The 22,745-nt window shown below is 45.0% G+C and overlaps 1 protein-coding gene across 2 annotated transcripts; it reads right to left on the minus strand.

Annotated features, from left to right (window-relative positions):
- Positions 1 to 303: 303 nt before the first annotated feature.
- On the minus strand, positions 304 to 17,225 carry RNF113A (ring finger protein 113A). 2 transcript variants are annotated; one of them, XM_029572937.1, is made up of 10 exons: positions 17,149 to 17,225; positions 16,900 to 16,979; positions 14,127 to 14,234; positions 12,099 to 12,206; positions 11,825 to 11,934; positions 10,493 to 10,599; positions 10,161 to 10,250; positions 2,014 to 2,107; positions 930 to 1,036; positions 304 to 451 (listed from the first exon to the last, which is right to left on the minus strand). In XM_029572937.1, the coding sequence occupies exons 2-10, from the start codon at positions 16,909 to 16,911 to the stop codon at positions 378 to 380; spliced, it is 810 nt and encodes a 269-aa protein (XP_029428797.1). In that variant the 5' UTR covers positions 16,912 to 16,979; positions 17,149 to 17,225; the 3' UTR covers positions 304 to 377. The 2 variants fall into 2 exon arrangements, with proteins under 2 accessions (XP_029428797.1, XP_029428796.1); XM_029572936.1 differs by having other exon boundaries at positions 17,074 to 17,193.
- Between the last annotated feature and the right edge of the window lie 5,520 nt (positions 17,226 to 22,745).

Genomic DNA, 22,745 nt, shown 5'->3' on the forward strand with positions numbered 1-22,745 from the left:
GAGAAAGCTCTGATTGTGTTTCCAAGAGAATCATGGCAAACTTTTTTTTTTTTACGTTGGGTACAGATGTTTAACCTTGATTTTTATTTTTAGTGAGTCCAGAGATTGGTATTGTACACAACAAAAAGTCCTGTCTTTCGTGGTCAGAGTATGTCTTAAGGCTGTTGAAAATAAATCCAGGTGAACCATAATGGTGGCCACACATGAAGGAGTGAATCAGAACCATCCCCAGCACCAAAGATCAAGGTTTCTAGGTTGCAGCCAATATACAGCTTTATGGGGGGGGGGAAAAAAAGACAGACATACTATAGAAATTATTATTTATTTACAATACAAATCCACAGTTTCAAAAAGAACCACATCTAGAGAAGATGCAACTATTCATTTTCCTTTTCATGGTCAGAATGATCAGGCTGCTGTGCTTTGTGCTTCTCCAGTCTTACAATCAGATCTGGAAAAGAAGAGCAGATAGAGAAAGAAACAGCTTGGAACCCCCAAAAGAAACCTTTTACCTATAGGACCCCTGAGGGTTAGAGCAGTTTTCATGCCACCAAACACTTAGAAAGTACAAAACAGACTCTGGAATTAAAAGAAGGAATGTCAATTTGTCCTCTAAAATGGAGGGGGGGGGTTTATATTTGACTTCTAAAAAGGAATGCAAAGCCTGATTCTTTTTCCTTGAGCAGTTTTCAAAGGGGAAGTACACACATATTGTCTCCAAGAACTGGTGCAAAAGCACCTATGGACTTAGATGGTTTTGAAAATTGCTCCCACATGGGCATGTTATACAAATTCTATGTAAAAGAAGGACCCTGGACTATGACAGGGCTTCCCAACAGTGAAACTTCATGCAGAACTAAATGGTCCCTACCACTGGAAATTCTGTAACAGTTCTGCCAGATTCGTACTGGTATAAAAGAGAGACATACCTTTCGCAGGGTTGAAAACGCCATTGGTTTGCTGGTCACACACATAGCAGCGCTGAGATTTGCGGTAATGTTGCAGTGCACATCTCTCACAGAAGTAATGTTTACACCTACAAGTAGAGAACGCAATGCTAAGTGAATGACATGATCACCCCATAAAAGGCAAGGCAGCGAGACACCGAACTTTGTTCTGACTAATTTAAGGATGTGCAAACATCTGCCATATCTGTCCCACACAGCTGCCTTGGCAAATACAGTGGGAGCTATGGCCCACTCAGTTCAAATGCAGTTTTCTCTGAAATCTCTTCAAAGCACATAAGTAGTACACCCTTAGTTTCTCTCTCTCCCCCTTAGTTTCTCTCTCTCACCCTTAGTTTCTCTCTCTCACCCTTAGTTTCTCTCTCTCCCCCTTGACAGGAAGACTAGGTTCCAGGCTGTTTATAAGTAACCCATTGTATTTTATTAGTTTATATTTTGCTGGAGTCTAGGCCTTCACTCACGAGTGCGAATATTTGCCTTGATGGCCTGTATGACCTTGGGCAAGTCAATCTCCTGCCTCAGTCCCAGCTCTGTTTATGACCTTGGTTAAGTCACTTTCTGGCCTTGCATGTTCACCCAAGTATAACAGGTAAAACAGTTCCCTTTCTCCCAAACTGCTTGGTAGAAGTCTCCAAACAATTCAGATTTCAGGAAGATTCAGCTAGACCATTCCTCCAGAGGTGGCTACTGACATGTTTCTGAAGCCGTGGAATAGTTCATGTCTTTGGGAACCCGTTAGGATAAAAGGTACTTCATAAAGTGAAATTACTATGCACTAGTGCAGGTATGGGCCAACTCCAGTCCTCAAGAGCTGCAAAGCGGTCTGGTTTTTGTGATATCCATGAGATAGATTTGGATACAGTGCATGTAAGGCTCTCATGCATGTTCATCCTAGACCTCCTGAAAACCAGGCCTGTTCGAGGTTCTTGAGGAGAGGAGTTGGCCACCCCTGCATTACTGTATATCCATTACCCAGATACCCAACTTGAAAAACAGCACAATGCTGAAAAGTAATCCAATCCTACTGAGCACCAACTAAGAGACTTACTTAGTAATTACAGGGTCTTTGAAGGAGTCTCTGCAGATGAAACACTTGAATGGCAGGTCCTCGTCACCGCTGCTCACCTCATAATTCTCATCATCTACACAGCAGAAAGAAGGAATGAAGTAAGCAAGCAACTTTTTCATCCTTGTTTTCTTTGGGAAAATGGCCCTATAAAATCATTGAGCGTCCTTCCCTCCACACTTTTCATATGCCCTAAATACTCCTGACACTTTAATCCCTTTTTTGTTTCTTTTCTATGGAGAAACAAGTCAGTTTAGTTGAAATAGGGAGTCAACATGTACTATGACATTTTCAAGCATTTTTAAAAACTCCCCTGCCCTGCCTGTGGTTACCTGCTGCCTCCATTTCTTGCCTAGTTTTCTATAGCAGATAATCTGTTTAATAATTTCTATTTCCCCCCCCCCCCTTGCCAACAAACTGCTTTTCAGCTGATAACACTATGCTGTTGCAGCAGCAAAAGGAAATTGGTATGGCAAAGGGTCTGTTGGGTACCAAAACACCCTACTGAAAACCAAAAACCCCACATATAATCCAGGGATAATGGTATTGCAATGAGATGTTAAGAGGATGAGGGAGAAGCTGACTTCAGCCTGTAACACTGTGGTTGATGAACAACCCAATCTCATTCTGGCAGCAAGCCTATTGCACCGAAAACAAACATCACCCAGACTACTTTCACTCAGCTGTCTGAAAGAGCAGAGGTCACATGCTGCGGCTCCTAAGATTTTCATGGCATCCACACATCCTTGTGTGCACTCAGCCCAGCCTCCAAGGGGGGGGGGGGGGGGGGGCGCTGAGGGTTAAGGATGGATGGCCCAAGGTCAGTGGTCGGAAAGGGAAGCATACTGATCGATCATTTGGAAATGAGGGTGGTTGGTAGCTTTCTTTCCGCAGATTCAAGGGCTAACTGGGTTTTTCTGGTACAATGCTACAACTGTGGCATATATCATTCGTCAAGGCGGAGCCTGAAGTCAGCTGGTGGCTCAGGGGGCTCAAGAGCATTTGTCTGGACAGAAAAACATCTTGCAGGTTAGCGACATCTCACATGACCAGCGTGACAGCACATCCGGGGGAATGAGAGTGTCAGAAGAAGCCTTTGCCATCATTCATGCCAGGTGCGGCAGACCCCAGTGGAGCCTCATGGCATCGAGAAGCAATACCAAGGCAGAAAGGTTCTTCAATCAAAGGAGAGGTCTGTTCAGAGGGGGTTGACACTCTGGTTACCTTGGCCAACAAGGCTCCTATTGTGTGTGTTTCCCCCGTAGCCTCTCATATGACATGTATTGCGTCGCATAGACTAACATTCAGGAAAGGTGATTCTCATACGTAATCCGTGGTTTGCGGTTCTGATTCATCTTGCAATAGATGGTCCCTTCCAATTGGTTCATCTGCAGGGGTTGCTGCATCAGGGGCCCATTATTCTGAATCTGGCAAATCACTCTGGCTCTCAGCTTGGCTTTTGAGAGGTAGCGTTTGCATTTGAGAAGAGACTGAGCAGGTCATTGCTGCTTTGCTTCAGGCCTGGAGGCTAGCCACTTCTCTTGCTTATATCGGAGTGTGGAAAGTTTTTGAGACGTGGTATATGGAGTAAGGTTTCGTGCCTTTGCAAGTGAGCATTTCTCAGGGCTTGGCCATTTCAGTGAAATGTAGGCCCATACTTTTGCCAGATTGCAGCTGACAGCCATAGGATGTCTGCGAGATACGCTGGTGGAGAGGCAGTTCGCCTCCCATTCAGATGTTCATTTTACGACTGGAGCAAAGAATTTGTGTTCACCAGTCCATGGCATGTGTCCACCATGGAACCTTAATCTAGTGTTTCAGGTTCTCTGTGGATTTCCCTTGGAGCCATTAAGAAGGGTGTCTGAAGATCTCACCCTGAAGGCCGTTTTTCTTGGTAGCGATTTGTTCGGTCAGGTGGATGTTGGAGCTTCAATTTTGGTCATGTAGGGATCCTTCTTTGTGGATTTGGACAATGGGGTATTGTTGCGTACCATTCCTTCATTTTTACTGAAGGTCATTTACACATTTCGTCTCACCTAGACGGTTTTACTGCCGGCCTTCCCACAGTTGATGGTGGAGACGCCGCATGCGAAGTAACTGCATTTACTAGATGTTCATCCATCTCTGTTGTGTTACTGTAAGGTACTAACAGTTTTTCAACGTCCAGATCATCTGTCTTCTTTAGTGGAGCAAATAAGGGAAGTAGGACTTCCAAGGCTACGATTGTACGATAGTTAAAGTAAGAAACTTTTTGTTTTTCGGCCTCTCTCGGTAAGGATCAAACTATTTCAGAAGGGCTGCGTGCGCATTCTACAAAGGCACGGGGGGCCTCCAAGGCAGAGTGTCATCTGGTTTCGCTGCAGTTTTATCAGGCAGTGACTTGATCTTCATTGCACACTTTTACCAAACATTACTGATTGGATATTTGGGAGCTAGAGAAGGCCATGTTTTTGGGGAGAGTTTTGCACATTCGTCTTTTGGGTTCCCACCCAAGGTAGGGAAGCTTGGATTCATCCCACTTGTCTGGACTGACTTGGGGTATGAACAGGAAAGGAAAATTGGTTCTTACTTGCTAATTTTCATTCCTGGAATACCACAGATCAGTCCAGAATCACTTCCCCTTTTGAAAGACCTTTTCTTGCTTCTGGTTGCTGATAATGCAGAACTTTAGTTGATTTTAGATAGGCAAGACTTATGGTTGAAGGTTTTACTGGGGGGGGGGGGGGGGTGTCCAGTTAAGGAGGACTCCAACTTTAGTTCTCTGCTCACCCTAGATGGGGAGTGAGGTTGAGTTTGTTTAAAGTAAGAATTTTGGTTTTGGTACAGGTCAATACTGAGGGACTGCAGGTGGCACTCTCAGCTATGTAGCAGTGCCTGAAAAGTAAAAGAGAAGTCTCTTTACATTAAAAAATTTCCATCAATAACCAAGCATCTTCCCTCTGGATCTGATTTCTATGGTTCTAAGGCTGCACACATCCTACTTCAAAGATAAATACACTGGGATAGCAAAATGGAACTCTCCTCAGTCTCCTGAACAAAGTATAGATGAGTTGCTGCTGCCTTCACAAACTGGTGGGATCCTTCCTCTGGCTCCTGAATGCAAATCTATTTTCTTGAAACAGTTATGGCAATCTCCCATGTAGATAGCATCATAATCCTATCTCCCTTCTCACACCAAATTACTTTCTAGTTTTCTCATGCTCAGCATCATCCTGGATCCCAAGAAGATTCCCAACCTGGGAAGGTGGGGTTGCCTGGAGACCTGGCAACCCCACCTTTGAGCCCCAGCCACCTTCATAGGATAGAGGTAGAACAAACATCTTGGCTTCTCAGATTTATAAAAACAGCACTCCTTACCAGACACTTCCTCCCATGGGGAATATCCACTGATTCACCTACACCCCCCTCTATATCATGGCCAAGTGCCTGTGGAGACACAGAGGTACACTGCAAGGGATAATCCAGGCCTGGCTCAGAAGCAAAGTCAATTTTTCCTGTAGAACTGCTGCCATGCAGAGGATCTGGGTTCAATTCTGGCTCAGAAAGGGCTAGGGATGCTGCAGAACCCTGCTCACAGCCCCTGGGGAGGGAGTCCCAGTCATCACATGACAACATTCAGTAGCCCATGATTTCAGGATTCCTGGAGTCCTTGTGCATGGCCCCCAGTCGAGAACTGTCACTGCAAACACTGGATTACACTAAGTCAGATGGGGATATTAAATAGAGAAAAATAATCCTTGAGTAGCTGCAAATGAAGACTCTTGACACCACCTCCCTGCTCTAGTTTTGATCTGAGCTGGAAGCCAAAGGAGGAAGAGGGGGGAATTGCCAGATCAAAAAATGAGCTTCAATGCAGTTAATTGTGGTTTCTGATATACTGAAAAATATACACACACTGCCCTCTTTTTCCATGTAAAGGTGGGCAGGAAATATGATGTATTTCCACTTTAGATTTTACTGTGGGGGGGGGTTTGTTTGGTTGTTTATGTTTTAACTCCTCAAAAGCTTTCGCTTCATTTTCTGCACCTCAGCAGAAAAATCAGAGCTACTTGAGCAATTTTAGAATAGCTGAGCTTGCAACAAATTACATCGCTCTGAAGTTAGAAGTTCTTGCAATGATCTGTCCTGCCACAGTGCTTTTGGACAAAGGATTATAGGGGCGGGGCAGGTGGATCTGTGTCACTCATGTCAGAAAAGATGCTGGGATTTCTTGATCAAAAGTACAAGGGATTCAGCTCGAAAAAAGCAAGGGAATGTTTGTGAAATCTCTGGGGAAACCTCACATAGTGTCACTAGGGGCTACAAACTGATATGTACAGCTCTAGAGGCGCTAGGGCTTTTTAATCATTGGAATCCCAGAGTGGATGATTCTTTGAAAAGCTATCATATGCATAGGTACAGAAAGCCCGCTTAGGACCTTATATTTTCTATATTACCAGTCCTGTAGAGTTACAGTCAGACCATGCCGGTTTTTTTCATAGAATATCTTATGCGATCTGCACGCAGTCCGACACTGCAATGTTTCGGAAGATCCTTATTTATTTATTAGCTTTTATATATCGACATTCGTGGGTACATCATGCCGGTTTATAATATAACTGAAGAGGGAAACAAGAACTGCTAGATGCCGGCAGATACGACTGGCGTATGACCTATGGTAAAAATAACAAACGACCCTTTTAAAAATGTGCCACATCTTTACCAAAGCAGGCAAACAGAAATACCGGGACACCTACTTGATTTAATGCAGGACGGTCAATGTATCGGCGTGGCCAAGACTTAGAACATGCTGAAGCAAAATACAAGAAGTTAATAGAGCAACATCACAAAAGACTGATAAGTTCTATAGAAAAAAACTCTAAAAGTCCAAGGCTTACGTGCGCAGTGAATAGCGTTTCAAAGAATCATCCACTCTGGGATTCCAATGATTAAAAAGCCCTAGCGCTTCTAGAGCTGTATATATCAGTTTGTAGCCCCCAGTGACACTATATGAGGTTTCCCCAGAGATTTCACAAATATTCCCTTGCTTTTTTCGAGCTGAATCCTTTGTACTTTTGATATTTAACTATTTTCAGCTATCTTGGATTTCTTATTTTTGGGATGCTGGTAGACGTTATGATGTTCCATCTATGGGGGCCTCTGATCTCTACTTGGACTCTAAACGATTTCTGGGTTGAAGGGGTCTTATCCCAAAACGAAAAGAAGAAGTTATATAGATGTATGTGAGACTCATTCTTATTTTAAACAATGGCGACCCTTAGATTAGTATCCTTAAATGTAAAAGGGTTGAATATGACCTTTAAGAGACATGTCCTCTCTAAGGAGGTTCAAGCCCTCCAGGCCAACATCCTGTTTATTCAGTAGACTCATCTCAAGGGTCGGCATGAAGCCCTACTGCGATCTAATCAATACCCCAACCATATCTGACTCCATGTGTGAAAGGTGTTAAATATTCGGGGGTTGGGATCTTGATATCGCATGAATTCATTGCAAACAGGGCATGATACACAATGATACACAATGAACATGAGTCATGTCTCTAATGCATGTCAAACCTGCATTAGAGACCCTTTAGGCAGATACCTTATTTTACAATTAGTAATAGAAGGGTTGAAGTATACATCAATCAATCTATATGCTCCTAATCAAGATCAGGGGAAATTTTATGAGAGACTGAATCAATGCCTCCAAAACATTGAGAAAGGAAATATAATAATTGGAGGGGACTTCAGTCTTGTGAGAAATCTGGAACTAGATGCCTCTAAAGGTAGCGTGACAGCTGCCTTGACCCATAGGCGAAAATTGCAAACTCTCATTGATCAATGGCAACCACTAGATATCTGGAGATTACATCATCCAAAATCACGTTCATACACTTTCTACTCTACACCTCACAATTCTCATTCCAGGATTGATTATTTCTTAATTGATAAATTGATATGCCACTCCGCCTCCAAATCTATCATACCAGTGGCATGATCGGACCACGCCACTATCTCACTAGAACTGACATTTACTACTTATGATAAGGGCATCCGCTTCTGGTGCCTTAACGATTCCCTATTAGAAGATGATAAGTACACTCAGACTCTCATTTCTTTAATTTCAGAATTTTTTCAACTGAATGTCACGGAGTCTACAGCACCTACTATAGTATGGGACATTTTCAAAGCATACATGAGAGGGCATTTTCTCTCTAGAGCATCACATTTAAAGAAACAAAAAGTTAAGGAGGCCCAATATTGAATCCCTTTCATTTAAACCCCAAACGACAGGGGACCCACGAATATTACGGCAATTGTCACAGGCTAGGGAGGATCTAGTGAGGTTAGAATCTAAACAGATGGTCCATCAACTGAATATAGCTAAACAAGAATATTTCGAGGGGGGAAATAAAGTAGGTCATCACCTAACCAAGAAACAGGCCGATACAGTAAAGTCCGTGGGAGAGCGGGCGAATGCCCGCTCTCCCGGCGCGTGCACCGGCCACTCCCTAGCGCCTCCTTTTTGACAGAAGCGGCGGCTGTCAGCAGGTTTGACAGCCGACGCTCAATTTTGCCGGCGTCGGTTCTCGAGCCCGCTGACAGCCACGGGCTCAGAAACCGGACACCGGCAAAATTGAGCGTCCGGTTTTCGGCCCGACAGCCACGAGCCGAATTCAAATTTTTTATTTTTTAACTTTTTTTTACTTTTCGGGACCTCCGACTTAATATCCCCATGATATTAAGTCGGAGGGTGCACAGAAAAGCAGTTTTTACTGCTTTTCTGTGCACTTTCCCGGTGCCGGAAGAAATTAGCGCTGACCTTTGGGTCGGCGCTAATTTCTGAAAATAAAATGTGCGGCTTGGCTGCACATTTTACTTTCTGTATCCTGCGCGCATAACTAATAGGGCCATCGTCGCTATTAGGTGCCGCGGGTTGGATGCGCTTTTTCCTCCCCTTACTGAATAAGGGGTAAGGGAAAACGCGCGTCCAAGAGGAGGCTAACAGTGCGCTCCGTTAGAGCGCACTGTACTGTATCGGCCTGAAAGAAACTTAAAAGCAAATGCCAAAACTTAATAATAAAGATTAAAGATGAACACAGTGGCTTACTTACCAATAATACAGATATTCAGGGGAGTTTCTTAAATTTCTATACTAAATTATACTCTGCTGAATGTCATATGCAGCCAGAGATGGTCGATAAATTTCTAGATACAATCCCCTTACCCTCACTTTTTCTGGAGGCGGAAATAACAACCCTGGAGATAATTCACACCATTAAGGAATTAAAAACGGGCAAAGCGCCTGGGCCCAATGGCCTAACGGCCAAATTTTATAAACAGCTTGCTCCCTACCTCATGACCCACCTCCAAACGGTATTTATTTATTTATTTAAGAACAGGGGGAGACCTAGCCCTAACCACATGACAGAGGCCGGCCAATGGCACCTATAGCCTATCACATGGAAAGGGCAAAGGGACATCGGCGCCATTTTGATTACTGGCAGCCTACAGCCCGAGAGCGGGAGATCGCTCCCGGGACCCCCGCTGGACCACCAGGCAATTTCTGCAAGTTTCTGGGGGGTCGGGAGGGGGTTGTTTTTGTTTTTACAACCTCCCGTCTGTCTCTCCGGGTTTTGGGCCCCCCCTGCAGGGACTTTCGGTAAGTCTGGGGGGGGGGGGCAAGTCTTGGAGTGGAACCGTACGTCCACTTAAAAGCTAGGGCTTATATTTCAAGCCCTTCTCCAAAAATCCTGAAAATCAAGCTAGGGCTTATTATTGGGGAAACACGGTAGGTGGTACTTATCATGCTACCTGCATTTTCCTAATCAGACACAGCACTTCTTTCTGTGTGGTGTGGGAAAGGTTTTCGGCTAAAAATTTTCATCTCCTTTTCTGGCAAAAAAAAAAAAAAACTAAAACTAAAAAAAAACTAACTTTTTCTGGGTCTCGCCCAGGCTACCATCGCATGACTGGCTTCTGAATTTCTAGCCTAGGACCAAGTTTCCTATCTCCTTTTCACTGATGAATCATCTTTATTTGCTGTAAATTGCATAATAAATAAATGTACATTGTACAAGAATAATGGAGAAAAAAAAAAAGTCAACAGTGCAGAGCACCTTACTATGAGAAGGGAACTTTGCGCACCGTTAGCTCCATAGCGGCCTTCATCCAGCTCTCGTTCGATCTGCCAGCCATGCTTGTAGTCTGATCTGTCATGCAGGAATTTACAGCTGTCTGGAGGAGAACGTAGAAACGCTGAGAACAACTAGTTGAATGCAAATAAAAGGTGCTATGTAATGAAGCATTATTATGAGATGGCAGTTAGATGGCCTGAGCCAAATGCCTCCAATTCCATCTTTTTTCACCAATTTGTTTATAGCAACTTCTACCCCACTCAGTTACCAAGTTATCTGTTCTGGGCAGTTCACAATTTAACATGCATAATGTAATTTGAAAGGGATGACATCACGCCTCACCTCCAAAGCCACAGAATCCTGTTTCCTTGTAATCCTTGCAGATGTCCGGCTGGTAGTCCCATCTCACTGTGGACCGCAGGTGTTCAGGGGCTCGGATTGGTCCCTTCCTGTAGAATAAGAAATCACTACCCTATAAACAGACTGCTCCACAGATTAGTGAAGTGCTAGGACAGGACTTCCTCAACCTGTCCTGGGGACCCCACAGCTAGTCGGGTTTTCAGGATACCCACCATAAATATGCAGGGGATACATTTGCATATACTGAGTCTCCATGGTATACAAATGTATCCCCTGCATATTCATGATGGGTATCCTGAAAACCCGACTAGCTGTAGGGTCCCCAGGACAGGTTTGGGAAGCCCTGTGCTAGATGATGCTCAATATACTGACAGGAGGGCTTCACTTACACACTTTTGGAAGTGAAGACTATGAAGCTGCCAAAAAACCCCATCATATATCATCATGTTATAGATCCGAGTGCTCTATACAGACATGAATTCATTGCAAACAGGGCATGATACACAATGAACATGAGTGAGGGCAACAAGTAACAAAGGTTTCATTTCTAAACCAGGACACTTTTCAGAAGGGATATTCATAGCTTAGGATTTGTAATGACCAATAAATACATCACTCTGTTCATACACATTCACCTAAGTCCAATGGAACAATGCAAGAAGCCACAGGTCCCTGCAGGTAAGAACAGCATGAAGCATGTATTTAAACTAAAACATCATTATCTTGCAGTATAAGTGCTGCAGACAAAAGTGTAGTGTAAGTGCCATTCTACAGCTCTGCCTCTCTACACTCACTACAAGGCTGAGTGTTCACAGAACATTTCTGCTCCTACTGTGGAGGTTCTTAAATGGTTGTAAGGAGAAACTAATACGCACTATTTCATAATTTTTCAATGTGCCATGCTAACAGCAGTCCTAGTTATGACCAATATGTTCTCGGGGCCTTTGGAACTTTTAATGTTGATCAGAAGACATCACTCAACCACAAGAACATAAGAAATTGCCATGCTGGGTCAGACCAAGGGTCCATCAAGCCCAGCATCCTGTTGCTAACAGAGGCCAAACCAGGCCACAAGAACCTGGCAATTACCCAAACACTAAGAAGATCCCATGCTACTGATGCCAGTAATAGCAGAGGCCATTCCCTAAGTAAACTTGATTAATAGCCGTTAATGGACTTCTCCTCCAAGAACTTATCCAAACCTTTTTTTTTTTAACTCAGCTACACTAACTGCACTAACCACATCCAGAACCACATTGATTTCAAAACATTAAAATAATGTATACATGCGTGAAGAACAAAAGGCACACCCACCTGACCATCCCAGAAGAGGCATTCCCCATGGATGTATCCTTTGGCTTGACATACTTTTGATAGTTATGGATTCCTCGATAAATTTTATCATCATCTTTCCCTCGCAATTCCTAGGGCAACAGAAGAGAGGAGATAGACAACCAGGGCCTGCAGTCCCCCAGCATGTAGAAAGAGGGTGGTGGGGAAAAATAAGTGCATCCCCATACAGCAAGAGAGAAAAAGGAGGCTGGGACTGGGACTTCTCCTTTCTGCAAGTATAAGGGAATATGCTGACCTCCTGGACCTTTTGGCTCCGTTCAAAAATGGCCTGAGCATCTTTGTCTTTCTCTGTGTCTAGTTCATACACTGCTGTTGCACCCATGTCGTCGGGGCCAACTGGTTTCTAAAACAGAAAAACAGATTCCCAGTTCTGTTACAGAAAATAAAGAATTCAGACCAGGTCAATTAAAGTATAAGGAGAAACAGTGGGTCTTTTTGTTTCCTTTATTCAAGCTGAGTCAAATATCAAGCACATACTTCTAAAAATGTTCAAACAGAGAACAAGAGATGAAGCTTTTTCATTTTATTCAGTAGTTCTAAAAACAAAAGAACCATAACTATGAAGCTCATTCCAATATCAGTAAGACCACAGATCTTTACCAAGTCTTCTAGACTAGCAGTGGTCCCCAGCCCTGTCCTGGGGGCCCACCAGCCAGTCGGGTTTTCAGGATATCCACAATGAATATGCATGAGAGAAAATTTGCATTCACTGCCTCCATAACATGCACATTTTCTCTCATGCATATTCATTGTGGGTATCCTGAAAACCCGACTGGCTGGTGGGCCCCCAGGACAGGGTTGGGGACCGCTGTTCTAGAGAGAGCAAAAGACTCTTATAGAAAGTTCAGTGGATACTAAGCACAGAGGAAAAACAATAGCCTGTTTAACTGAAATAGAGATTATGACTGGAAGTGTGGGCTAGTGCTTAGCCACAGAATTACAAAAGCCAAACACCTAGATTCCACTCTCTGTGTACAATTAGGAAAACACAGAACCATCCAGCCAGAGCTCTTTAATATTTTCTAAGGTTAACACAGCAGATTAGCATAATTTCTCTAAATCAAGGGCCCTTCCAAATATGGAACTACTGCAGAACCCACCTACCAAAGACAGACTGCATACCTACAGTTTTATAATCTATAATGAATATCTAAATTGGCACCTTTCACAAATGAGGTATTAATAGGATGAAAGTATAGTTAATGATTCATTATGTATATATCAAAACCAAACACACCAAAAATGAATTTTGTGCAAAACCAAATTGATGCAAAACGTAATGCTAAAGCATGCAGAAGTACCACCAAACTTTCTAACCCTAGAATATTTTAAGATAGGACTCCCACTGCATAGCATTTTGAACCATTCTAGCTTTACCTAGGCACACCTACGGAATTTTAGCTGCAAAGGCTATAGCTTGTTTCAGTGTGGCTCTTAAAGCCCACCAGAGTAAAAGCTGGAAGAGTTCAAACTGTTTTACAATCAGAGTTAAATATACCCAGAAATGACAAGAGATGCTTTGCAAAACTACAGGGCCTTTCTTGCAGATCTCTTTGTGTTAATTGTTTTTTTGGCCTTCTCAGGGCCCTATTTTTTTTTCATCCTACTACATCATTACTTAAAAGTTTTATACTATAATAAAAAAAGATGCACATCTTTATTATTACACACTTTTTAACATTTCTTTTCCCCATGCTCACTAATACATTTAAAGCATGACAACAGGATGAAGGCTAGGGAGGTTCACCCCACTATCACCCAATTTAAGATTTAAAATACTAGGAGAGCTTAAAACTAAAAACAAAACCAAAAAACACACCTCATTCACGTATTTCTTCAGTAATGAAGTACAAACCAGAACAAAAAAGAAAGTTCTAATTTAACTACCTACTGAATTACCCTAAAAAGTTGCTTTAAAGCAAATTCAGCTCTGGCCAAGGTATTATCTTCACGTTTGAGCAAAATTATGCTTTACAATTTTCAGAGCTCAAACACACGCAGGGGAGAAAATCTTGATTTTGGTTTGCAGGATTCTTTTTGTCATGGGGTTCCCTGATTTTATCATAGTTGTTAAAATTATCCCAAACACAAGATTATAAACTAGAGTAATAAAACAGCATGACAAAAATCGATTTCTTATAAAAATGAAGTTTCCTTATGTTCGACTGGGCGAAGAAAAGCACTAATTAGAATCTATTAGAACATTTCCAACCAGGTTGACTCTGCCCTTGTTTTGTTTTTTTTTAATCAATATGTTCCTCACCGCAGATCTAGTTGATTTGTAGGATACAGCGATACCTTTAGGAGTCCTCTCATCACCGGTACTGTCGCTGTCACTGTATGCAGTCTTCTCTTTTGCATATCTCTTGGTCTGCAACATAAATAACATAACAAAGACGCAGATGCTGCACACACTGAAATACCTTGAATACTGTGTGCAACTCTGGTTGCCGCATCTCAAAAAAAAAAGATATAGTTGCACTGGAGAAAGTGCAGAGATGGGTGACCAAAATGATAAAGGGCATGGAACAGCTGCCCTATGAGGAAAGAGTAAAGAGGTTAGGGCTGTTCAGCTTGGAGAAGAGACAGCTGAGGGGGGATATGATAGAGATCTACAAAATCATGAAAGGACTTGAACAGGTAAATGTGAATTGGTTATTTACTTTCGGATAATACAAGGACGGGGGGAGGGAAACGACTCCATGAAGTTAGCAAGTAGCACATTTAAAACAAACCGGAGAAAATTCTCTCTCATTCAAAGCACAATTAAGCTCTGAAATTAATTGCCAGCGGATATCACTAAGGCAGTTAATGTAGCTGGGTTTAGAAAATGGTTTGGATAATTTCCTGGGAGGTGATGCAGCTGGCACCAGGGCTTTTCAAGCAGTGTCAGCGAGGCTTTTCTCTGTCTCCATCTGCTGGCAAGGATGAATAAACCCAGCAGTCTGGACTGATCCAGGTACGTACAGGAAAAAGATCTAGGCATCATAGTGGATAATACTTTAAAATTGTCAGCTCAGTGTGCTGCAACAGTCAAACAAGCAAACAATGTTAGGAAAGGAATGGTTAATAGAACGGAAAATGTCATAATGCCTCTGTATTGCTCCATGGTGAGACCACACCTTGAATACTATGTACACTTCTGGTCACCGCAACTCAAAAAGGATATGGTTGCGATGGAGAAGGTACAGAGAAGGGCAACCAAAATGATAAAGGGGATGGAACAACTCCCCTATGAGGAAAGGCTGAAGAGGTTAGGGCTGTTCAGTTTGGAGAAGAAACGGCTGAGGGGGGATATTATACAGGTGTTTAAAATCATGAGAGATCTAGAACGGGTAGATGTGATATTTACACTTTCAGATAATAGGAGGACTAGGGGGCACGCCATGAAGTTAGCAAGTAGCACATTTAAGACTAATCTGAGAAAATTCTTTTTCACTCAACATACAATTAAGCTCTGGAATTTTTGCCAGCGGATGTGGTTAGTGCAGTTAGTGTAGCTGGGTTCAAAAAAGGTTTGGATAAGTTCTTAGAGAAGTCCATTAACTGCTATTAATCAAGTTGACTTAGGGAATGGCCTCCGCTATTAATGGCATCACTTGCATGGGATCTTCTTGGTGTTTGGGTACTTGCCAGGTTCTTGTGGCCTGGTTTGGCCTCTGTTGGAAATAGGATGCTGGGCTTGATAGAACCTTGGTCTGACCCAGTATGGCAGTTTCTTATGTTCTTACTATTAATCAATAGGGACTAGACACTGCTTGTTGCCAGCATTAGTAGCATGGGATCTATTTAATATTTGGGTACTTGTGACTTGGATTTGACTTTTGGAAACTGGATACTGGGCTTGTTGGAGCCTTGCTCTGACCCAGTATGGTATATCTTATATTCTTGGTAAAGAGCATGAGCACGGTTGAATTTACTTCTCATAAGTCCCTAGGCAAATCAGCGTAAGGACCTCACCCCTCCCATCCCACACACACTTACATTATGTGGTCCTCCTCTCCCTTGCCTACCACCCTGGTAAGATCCTCCTTCCTCTCATCCAGCAGGCACAGCACTTCTTAAACTGTGTCTGCCTCTTCTCTGCCAGAACCCTGCATGATGCAGACATCTATAGAGAAATCTACTGCACCTAATAATACTTATTTATACAGGACTACCGGACATACATAAGGCTATATAATGACAATAAGTATTCAGGTACAGTAAGTCACTAAGACAATAAAAGATAATCAGGCTGATACAGTAAAGTGCGCTCCAGCGGAGCACACTGTTAGCCCGCGTTTAGCCGCCCATTTTCGACACGCTATTTTTACCCCTTATACAGTAAGGGGTAAAAGCACGTCGGAAATGTGCAGGCAACACCCCCCCCCCCCCAAAACTAATAGGGCCTATTAGTTATTCCCACACAATTCAGAAAGTAAAATGTGCAGACAAGCCACACATTTTACTCTCAAAAATGAACTCCTGCCAAAGGAGCCAGCACCGGGGAAGTGTACAGAAAAGCAGAAAAAAGCCGGTAAAATTGAGCGTCGGCTGTCAAACCAGCTGACAGCTGCCACTTCTGACAGAAAAGAGGCGCTAGGGACGTGCTAGTGTCCCTAGCGCCTCCTTTTACCGCGGGCCCTCATCGCGCACCCAGTAGAGTGGCCTGGGTGCTCGCCCGCTCTCCCGCGGGTTTTTCTGTATTGGCCCGTATGTGACTTGGCCAAGATCACAAGGAATGTCAGTGAATGAAGCAGGATCTGAACCCTGATGGTTTCCCTGGGTCAGAACCCACTAATTGGCCCTGGGGTGAACTCTCAGCCACTACCTGCATATAACAGGAAAGATGGGAAAAAAATTAAGATAAAGAGAGGTCCAGAGGGTGCACCATAAAGATTCAAATGTCAAAGCTTGGGCATTTCCGCCTATTGTACAGTGCATGTATGTTTGATTGCATTTATAAGATCTTCCCTCCCCCCCTAAAAAAAAAGTGCAGAAAATGTTCGGGATGCAATCTTCAGGTGCCCCAGCTGCACCCACCCATACTTTACCTGCTGTATCATCGGATTAGGGGCCGCTCGTTTCCGCTCTTTACGGACCACCGCGTTAGCCTCATCCTCGCTGCTGCTTCCTAAACGGAGAGAGCAAAACAATCTCTCGTTTCAATTACTGGTCCCTAGGTCTTTCCTCCCCCTTCTCCAACCTCACCTCGCCTCCCTCCTCACCGCTCTCGCCTCCCTCTCGAGCCTTCCGCTTCCGGCCCGAAAATTTCTTCCCACTCTTCTTGAAAAGGAACGTACAAACCGGTTTCTCCTCCGCCATGTTTGCTTGCGTCACTACCAAATGGCCGCAGCCCACGGAGCCCAGGCTACAGGGCACGCCCCCTTTACCCTGCCCACCCATTCGTCGCAGAGCATAGAGCTGGTGCTGGGCAAGTCCGCACTGCTTTCCAGACCAGGCACAGCAGCGTAGCGCCACCTGCAGGTGCCTCGGGGAAGAAGGCGCTTGAGCCTGTGCACTGTTCACCCCTGCGGCGGCGCAGATGTGCCCGGGGAGCCTGGATGCACGAATATCCACCTGTGACGCGATTAACCGCTGTATTTAATTTTAGACTTTAAAAAACCGCGGCACTTAATTTTAATCTTTACAAAAACCTATTCAAGCCGTAGTACAAAGCAGCAAGTAATACATAAAATCATCAAACAATGCAAAACTCAGAACATGCAAAGTATCTAAACATTTGCACAAATAAAATCATGAAGTAATGCAAAAAAAAAAAAAAAAAAAGTTGCATTATGGAGGTATAGCATTTTAAGGCCGCCCAGTCGTGGTAATATATATTAAACAAATAAAAAAGTAATATACACAAAATATGCATTATAAAGAATAAAACTATTCTAAAAAAGTGCCAGCCTAAAAAAAAAAAACAAAAAAAAAACAGACAAGTACGTGAAAATACATTGGCAATGAACTCCAGCAGGCACCAAGAAAACTCTCTTCCTCCTCTCAGCCAAGCATGCCAGATGCACAAAAGGAACAGCTCACAGCCCCACTGAGATTATCGCAAACTGCGCATCGGATTATACACATGGAGGATGGCATTTATCCATAGAAATGAATCGAAACTCAACTATTTGCACAAAAAATGAAATGCCACATTAACATAATCTTGTACCACACCATCCAATTAAAACGATAGCCAGCACCAAACATAAAATTATAACCCCAAAAAGCTGGAGTCAAGAGAACTATGGCATCATTCAAGATTTGAATAGAGCTTGTCCGAGAAGCCCCTGAAACCTTCAGACCTAGCCCAAGCTAACCATACAGGCAGGTGCAGAGTGTTCAATAACAGACGGAGCTGAAAACCTTGCCCTGCTTCTTGTTGAACCAAACTCGGACTGATCAGACTGAAGACTGCTCTTGGTCAGGTTTACCATCCAGTCAAGCTCCAGAAACAGGGAGCTCACCTTGTGGGTCGTTCTGCAGCTCTCTTCCAGTGACTTGGCTTGAATCAGCCAGTCGTCCAAATATGGGTGTACAAGGATCCCATCTTTTCTCAATTCTGCCGCCACTACCACCATTACCTTGGAAAACGTCCTTGGGGCTGTGGCCAAATCAAAGGGCAGGGCCTTAAACTGATAATGGCATCCCAGAACTGCGAACTGCAGCAAGCGTTGATGCTCTAGTCGGATGGGAATATGAAGGTACGACAGATTCAAGGAGATCAAAAACTCCTGACTGCACAGCCACTATTACCAAGTGCAATTTTTCCATGCGAAAATGAGTCACCCGCAGATGATAGTTAACACCTTTAAGATCCAGGATGGGACGAAAGGAGCCCTCCTTGGGCACAATGAACTAAATGATTGACCCGTATTTTCTTGAGACTTGGGCAGTGGAACCACAGCCCTCAGACTGAGGAGCTTTGCTAATGTAGTTTCCACTTCTTCTGTGGTTGAGTGGCAGGGAGACACCATGAACACATCCCGAGGAACACTGCAAAACTCCAGCCAGGGCCAGTGCAAGGGGATTAGGCACCCTAGGCTAGCCTTCTTCCTTGTGCCCACCCCACCCCCGGTTGTGCTGCCACCCCCAGTCTCGGCCCCAACTCCTACCTCATTCTCGATCACGCCCCCCTGTGTGGTTTTCTGGTTGCAAGCAGGTTAGGCACTGCTCACAGCCCACCAAATATCCACTCCTCTTTGCCACCATTTGCAGCCCCATATGGCTCGCACCCAGTGGCGCACCAAGGGTCTCCGGCGCCCGGGGCTCAATGCATTTGTGTGCCTCTCCAGCATCCCCCCCCCCCCTTAATCCTTCTTGTTCTAATGCTTAAGGTCACAGAAAATCAGTGGTGTCTCTAGCCAGAATTTTGGGGAGGGAGCCAAAATGACATTTCTTCATCACACCCACCTCTGTAGCATGGATCCTGCTTTAAAATTGGTTATAAAAAAAAGTATTAATAAAAAAGTCCAAAGGGTCTTCTGCGTAATTTAAAAAAGCTGGCCAGTTTGACTCTATAAAATTATTTGATAGCCTCATTCAACGGATTCTATAGGAAGGGACAGAATGTCAATACAAATCCTGCACCTCCAGTTCTGTAACTCTGTGCATCCACTGAAATTCCCCCAAACAATGGAGCTTGGATGTTTCCCTTACAGCTCATCATACTAAAAGATATTTTCAAATTCTGGTGTCACCTCACAGTAACAGCAGCACAAACACCTTCCGCTGCCAGACACATTGTGAACAATGTGATGGACCTTAGAATGCAACCCAACTTAAAAACATTCAAAAAGGATCTGAAAACTTGGCTGTTCTTCAAAGCTTAAAATGACACCCTAACCCTCTCAACTACCCCACAGCAACAGAACTCCCAAACGAATCCTAATGACTTCATAACGCCGATTCATCTCCCATTATAAATGTTACAGTTTTTCCCATAGTTTGTTTTCCATGTACTTTCAACCTTTCTTTGTTGATGATCTTTGTATTACCCATCCTAATATCCCCTTAGTGAAATATGTAAACCGTTGTGATGGCATTACCGAATGACGGTATATAAAATTAAAAAATAAATAAATAAAATAAATAAATAAACACAAAACCCCACAAAAAAGACACTCAAAATCTATACTGGAATCCCATCATAACATAACAGTAATAACACCAAGGACTCAAACAACAATAACCCTACCTGTGAAAAAGCAAGGGTAAATATTCACTGGGTCCTAGAATACCAATACACCACCTAATGAGGAAACAAAACAAACCCGATTGCTATAGATCCCTATACAGACACTACATGCTAGCAGAATCTCTCATCATGGTCACACACACAGAGCAGAGACAGACCCTCACCAAATACAGAATACAAAATAAAGGAGCACAAATTAGACAAAAACTGAAATGGAAACCCCAAGAAGCCAGACTCTGTGTATTAACAGTGGAAAAACAGAACCACCATTCCTCATAAAACAATAAAATCAAGAAACATAAAGCATCAGTTATAATAGTAAAACCATACTAATACAAGACTATTTTAAAACTACTGATAAATAGAATTTCTTGTTGCGGTCTCGGTCGCCACGCTGGCGCCCGAGGCCTTACCTTCCTCCCGAGTCCCGGGGAGCTGCCGCGTTCCGCGGCCTCAGGACCCCGGCCGCTGCTTTCCGGGGAGCTGCCGCGTTTCGCGGGCCTGCAGTGCCTTCGGGCGCCATGCGCCGGCTCTCACGCTGCCGCTGGCGTGGCCTCACGGCCAGTCCCGCCCCCAGGCGCGCGCGCGCGACTGTCCTCCACTTTTAAAGGGACCAGCGCGGGAAAACCCGGCTCCTCCCTTCTATGACGTCAGACGCTGCAGGGCTATTTAAGCCCTGCAGTCCCTTCCCTTCTTTGCCTTGCAACGAGGTTCACTACTTCCTGTAGTTCTAAGTTGCGTTCTGGATTGCCTGCTACCTGCCTGACTCCGCTCTGCCTGACTCCGCTTGCCTGCTACCTGCCTTGACCACGGTTTGCCTGACTCCGCTTGCCTGCTACCTGCCTGACTCCGCTCTGCCTGACTCCGCTTGCCTGCTACCTGCCTTGACCACGGTTTGTCCGACTCCTGCTTCTTCAGCCTGCCTTGACTCCGGTTCGTGACTCCGACTCCTGCTTGTCTTCAGCCTGCCTTGACTCCGGTTCGTGACTCCGACTCCTGCTTCTTCAGCCTGCCCTGACCTCGGTTCGTGACACCGACTTCTGCTCGCCCGCTGCCGACCCAGACTCCGGTCCGGATTCCACTCCTGGGTTTCTTCGGCCTCGCCTAAGTCCCAGCGGTCCGGGTCCCTACGGGCTCCTCCTGGGGGGACCTCGGGTTTCCAGGGCGAAGTCTCCTAAGTCCTAGCAACCCGGGCTCCCACAGCTCCTCTGGAGGAGTCTCGGGTTTCCAGGTGAAGATCCTGTTGCCCAGTGGGAGTTCTGCCTACCGACTGTTCCCTCGGGCCAGTCGGCCCAAGGATCCACATCCGGATTGTCTCCAGCATAACAGTTTGCAAGGCCATGGATCCGGCAGACCTCGCCGGGCTACAGGCCATTCCGGGTTTGGCCCAGCGGTTGGTGCAGCAACAACAAGTCCTGGATTCCCTGGCTGCTACAGTAGAGCGGCTGGCGTCTCGCATGGATACCGAGCCGCCCGCGCCCGTTCCAGTACCGGCACCTGTCCCTGCACCACTGGTAACCCTTCAGACCCCTACGCAGCTCCCAGCGCCCTCTCGCTATGCCGGGGATGCCAAAGCGTGTCGAGGGTTTTTAAATCAATGTTATGTGCGCTTTGCACTACTGCCTAACCAGTTTCCTACTGATGGTACCAAGGTGGCGTACATTTTTGCCCTTCTGGACGGACGGGCCCTGAATTGGGCTTCCCCCATGTGGGAGAATAATGATCCTGCACTGGGGGACTTGAATCGCTTTGTGGAGGAGTTCAAAGCGGCCTTCGATGAGCCAGCACGACAGGCTTCCGCTACCTCAGAGTTACTTCAGCTCCGGCAAGGGTCACGGACTTTGGCAGACTACGCATTGGAGTTTCGCACCCTTGCCCACGAGGTAGGCTGGCAGGATGAGGCTCTCCGGGGTGTGTTCCTGGAAGGCTTAGCCGGTCGTATTAAGGACGAACTAGCGGCTCGGGACCTGCCGGAGACCCTGAGTTCCTTGATTGACTTAGCGGGTCGTATTGATCGGCGTTTGCAGCAGAGGGCGAAAGAGGGGCGCCCTTTCCGACGCTCGACGTCCGTGATTCCCAGGTCCTCGAGTTCGGGGTCACGAGGAACTACTTCTTCACCTACAACTGCCGCCGACGAGCCCATGCAAGTGGGTCGTTCATCTTTATCTCCCGAAGAAAGGCAGCGACGCCGGGACTTGAGACTGTGCCTGTACTGTGGAGGAAAGGGCCATTACCTTGCCCAGTGTAAAGAACGGGCGGAAAACTCCCGCGCCTAGGTGTAAAGGAGGAGTGTCCCCTAGCCTGCCTTAGTCCTGCTCCTCAATGTACTATGCCAGTAACCTTGGATTATCCAGGTGGTTCTTTCCTCACACAAGCCCTTGTTGACTCAGGGGCTGGAGGCAACTTCATTACTAAAGACTTGGTGCAACAGTTGAATCTCTCTACACGACCTAGGACTCCTGCCTTGCGGATAACCTCTATTCAGGGTACTCCTTTATCAGGGTGCATCTCCACTGAGACCGTCCCGTTAATTTTGCAGACGGGCTTGTTACACACAGAAGAGATTTCCTTGCTAGTGTTGGAGAGAGCAGTACATCCGGTGGTTCTCGGGTTACCCTGGCTTCAGAAGCACTCTCCTGTGATTCGCTGGAAAGATTTTCAGATTACCCAGTGGAGTTCGGAGTGTTTCCAATCCTG

The sequence above is a fragment of the Rhinatrema bivittatum genome, chromosome 12, assembly GCF_901001135.1.
Source record: "Rhinatrema bivittatum chromosome 12, aRhiBiv1.1, whole genome shotgun sequence".
Taxonomy (NCBI): domain Eukaryota; kingdom Metazoa; phylum Chordata; class Amphibia; order Gymnophiona; family Rhinatrematidae; genus Rhinatrema; species Rhinatrema bivittatum.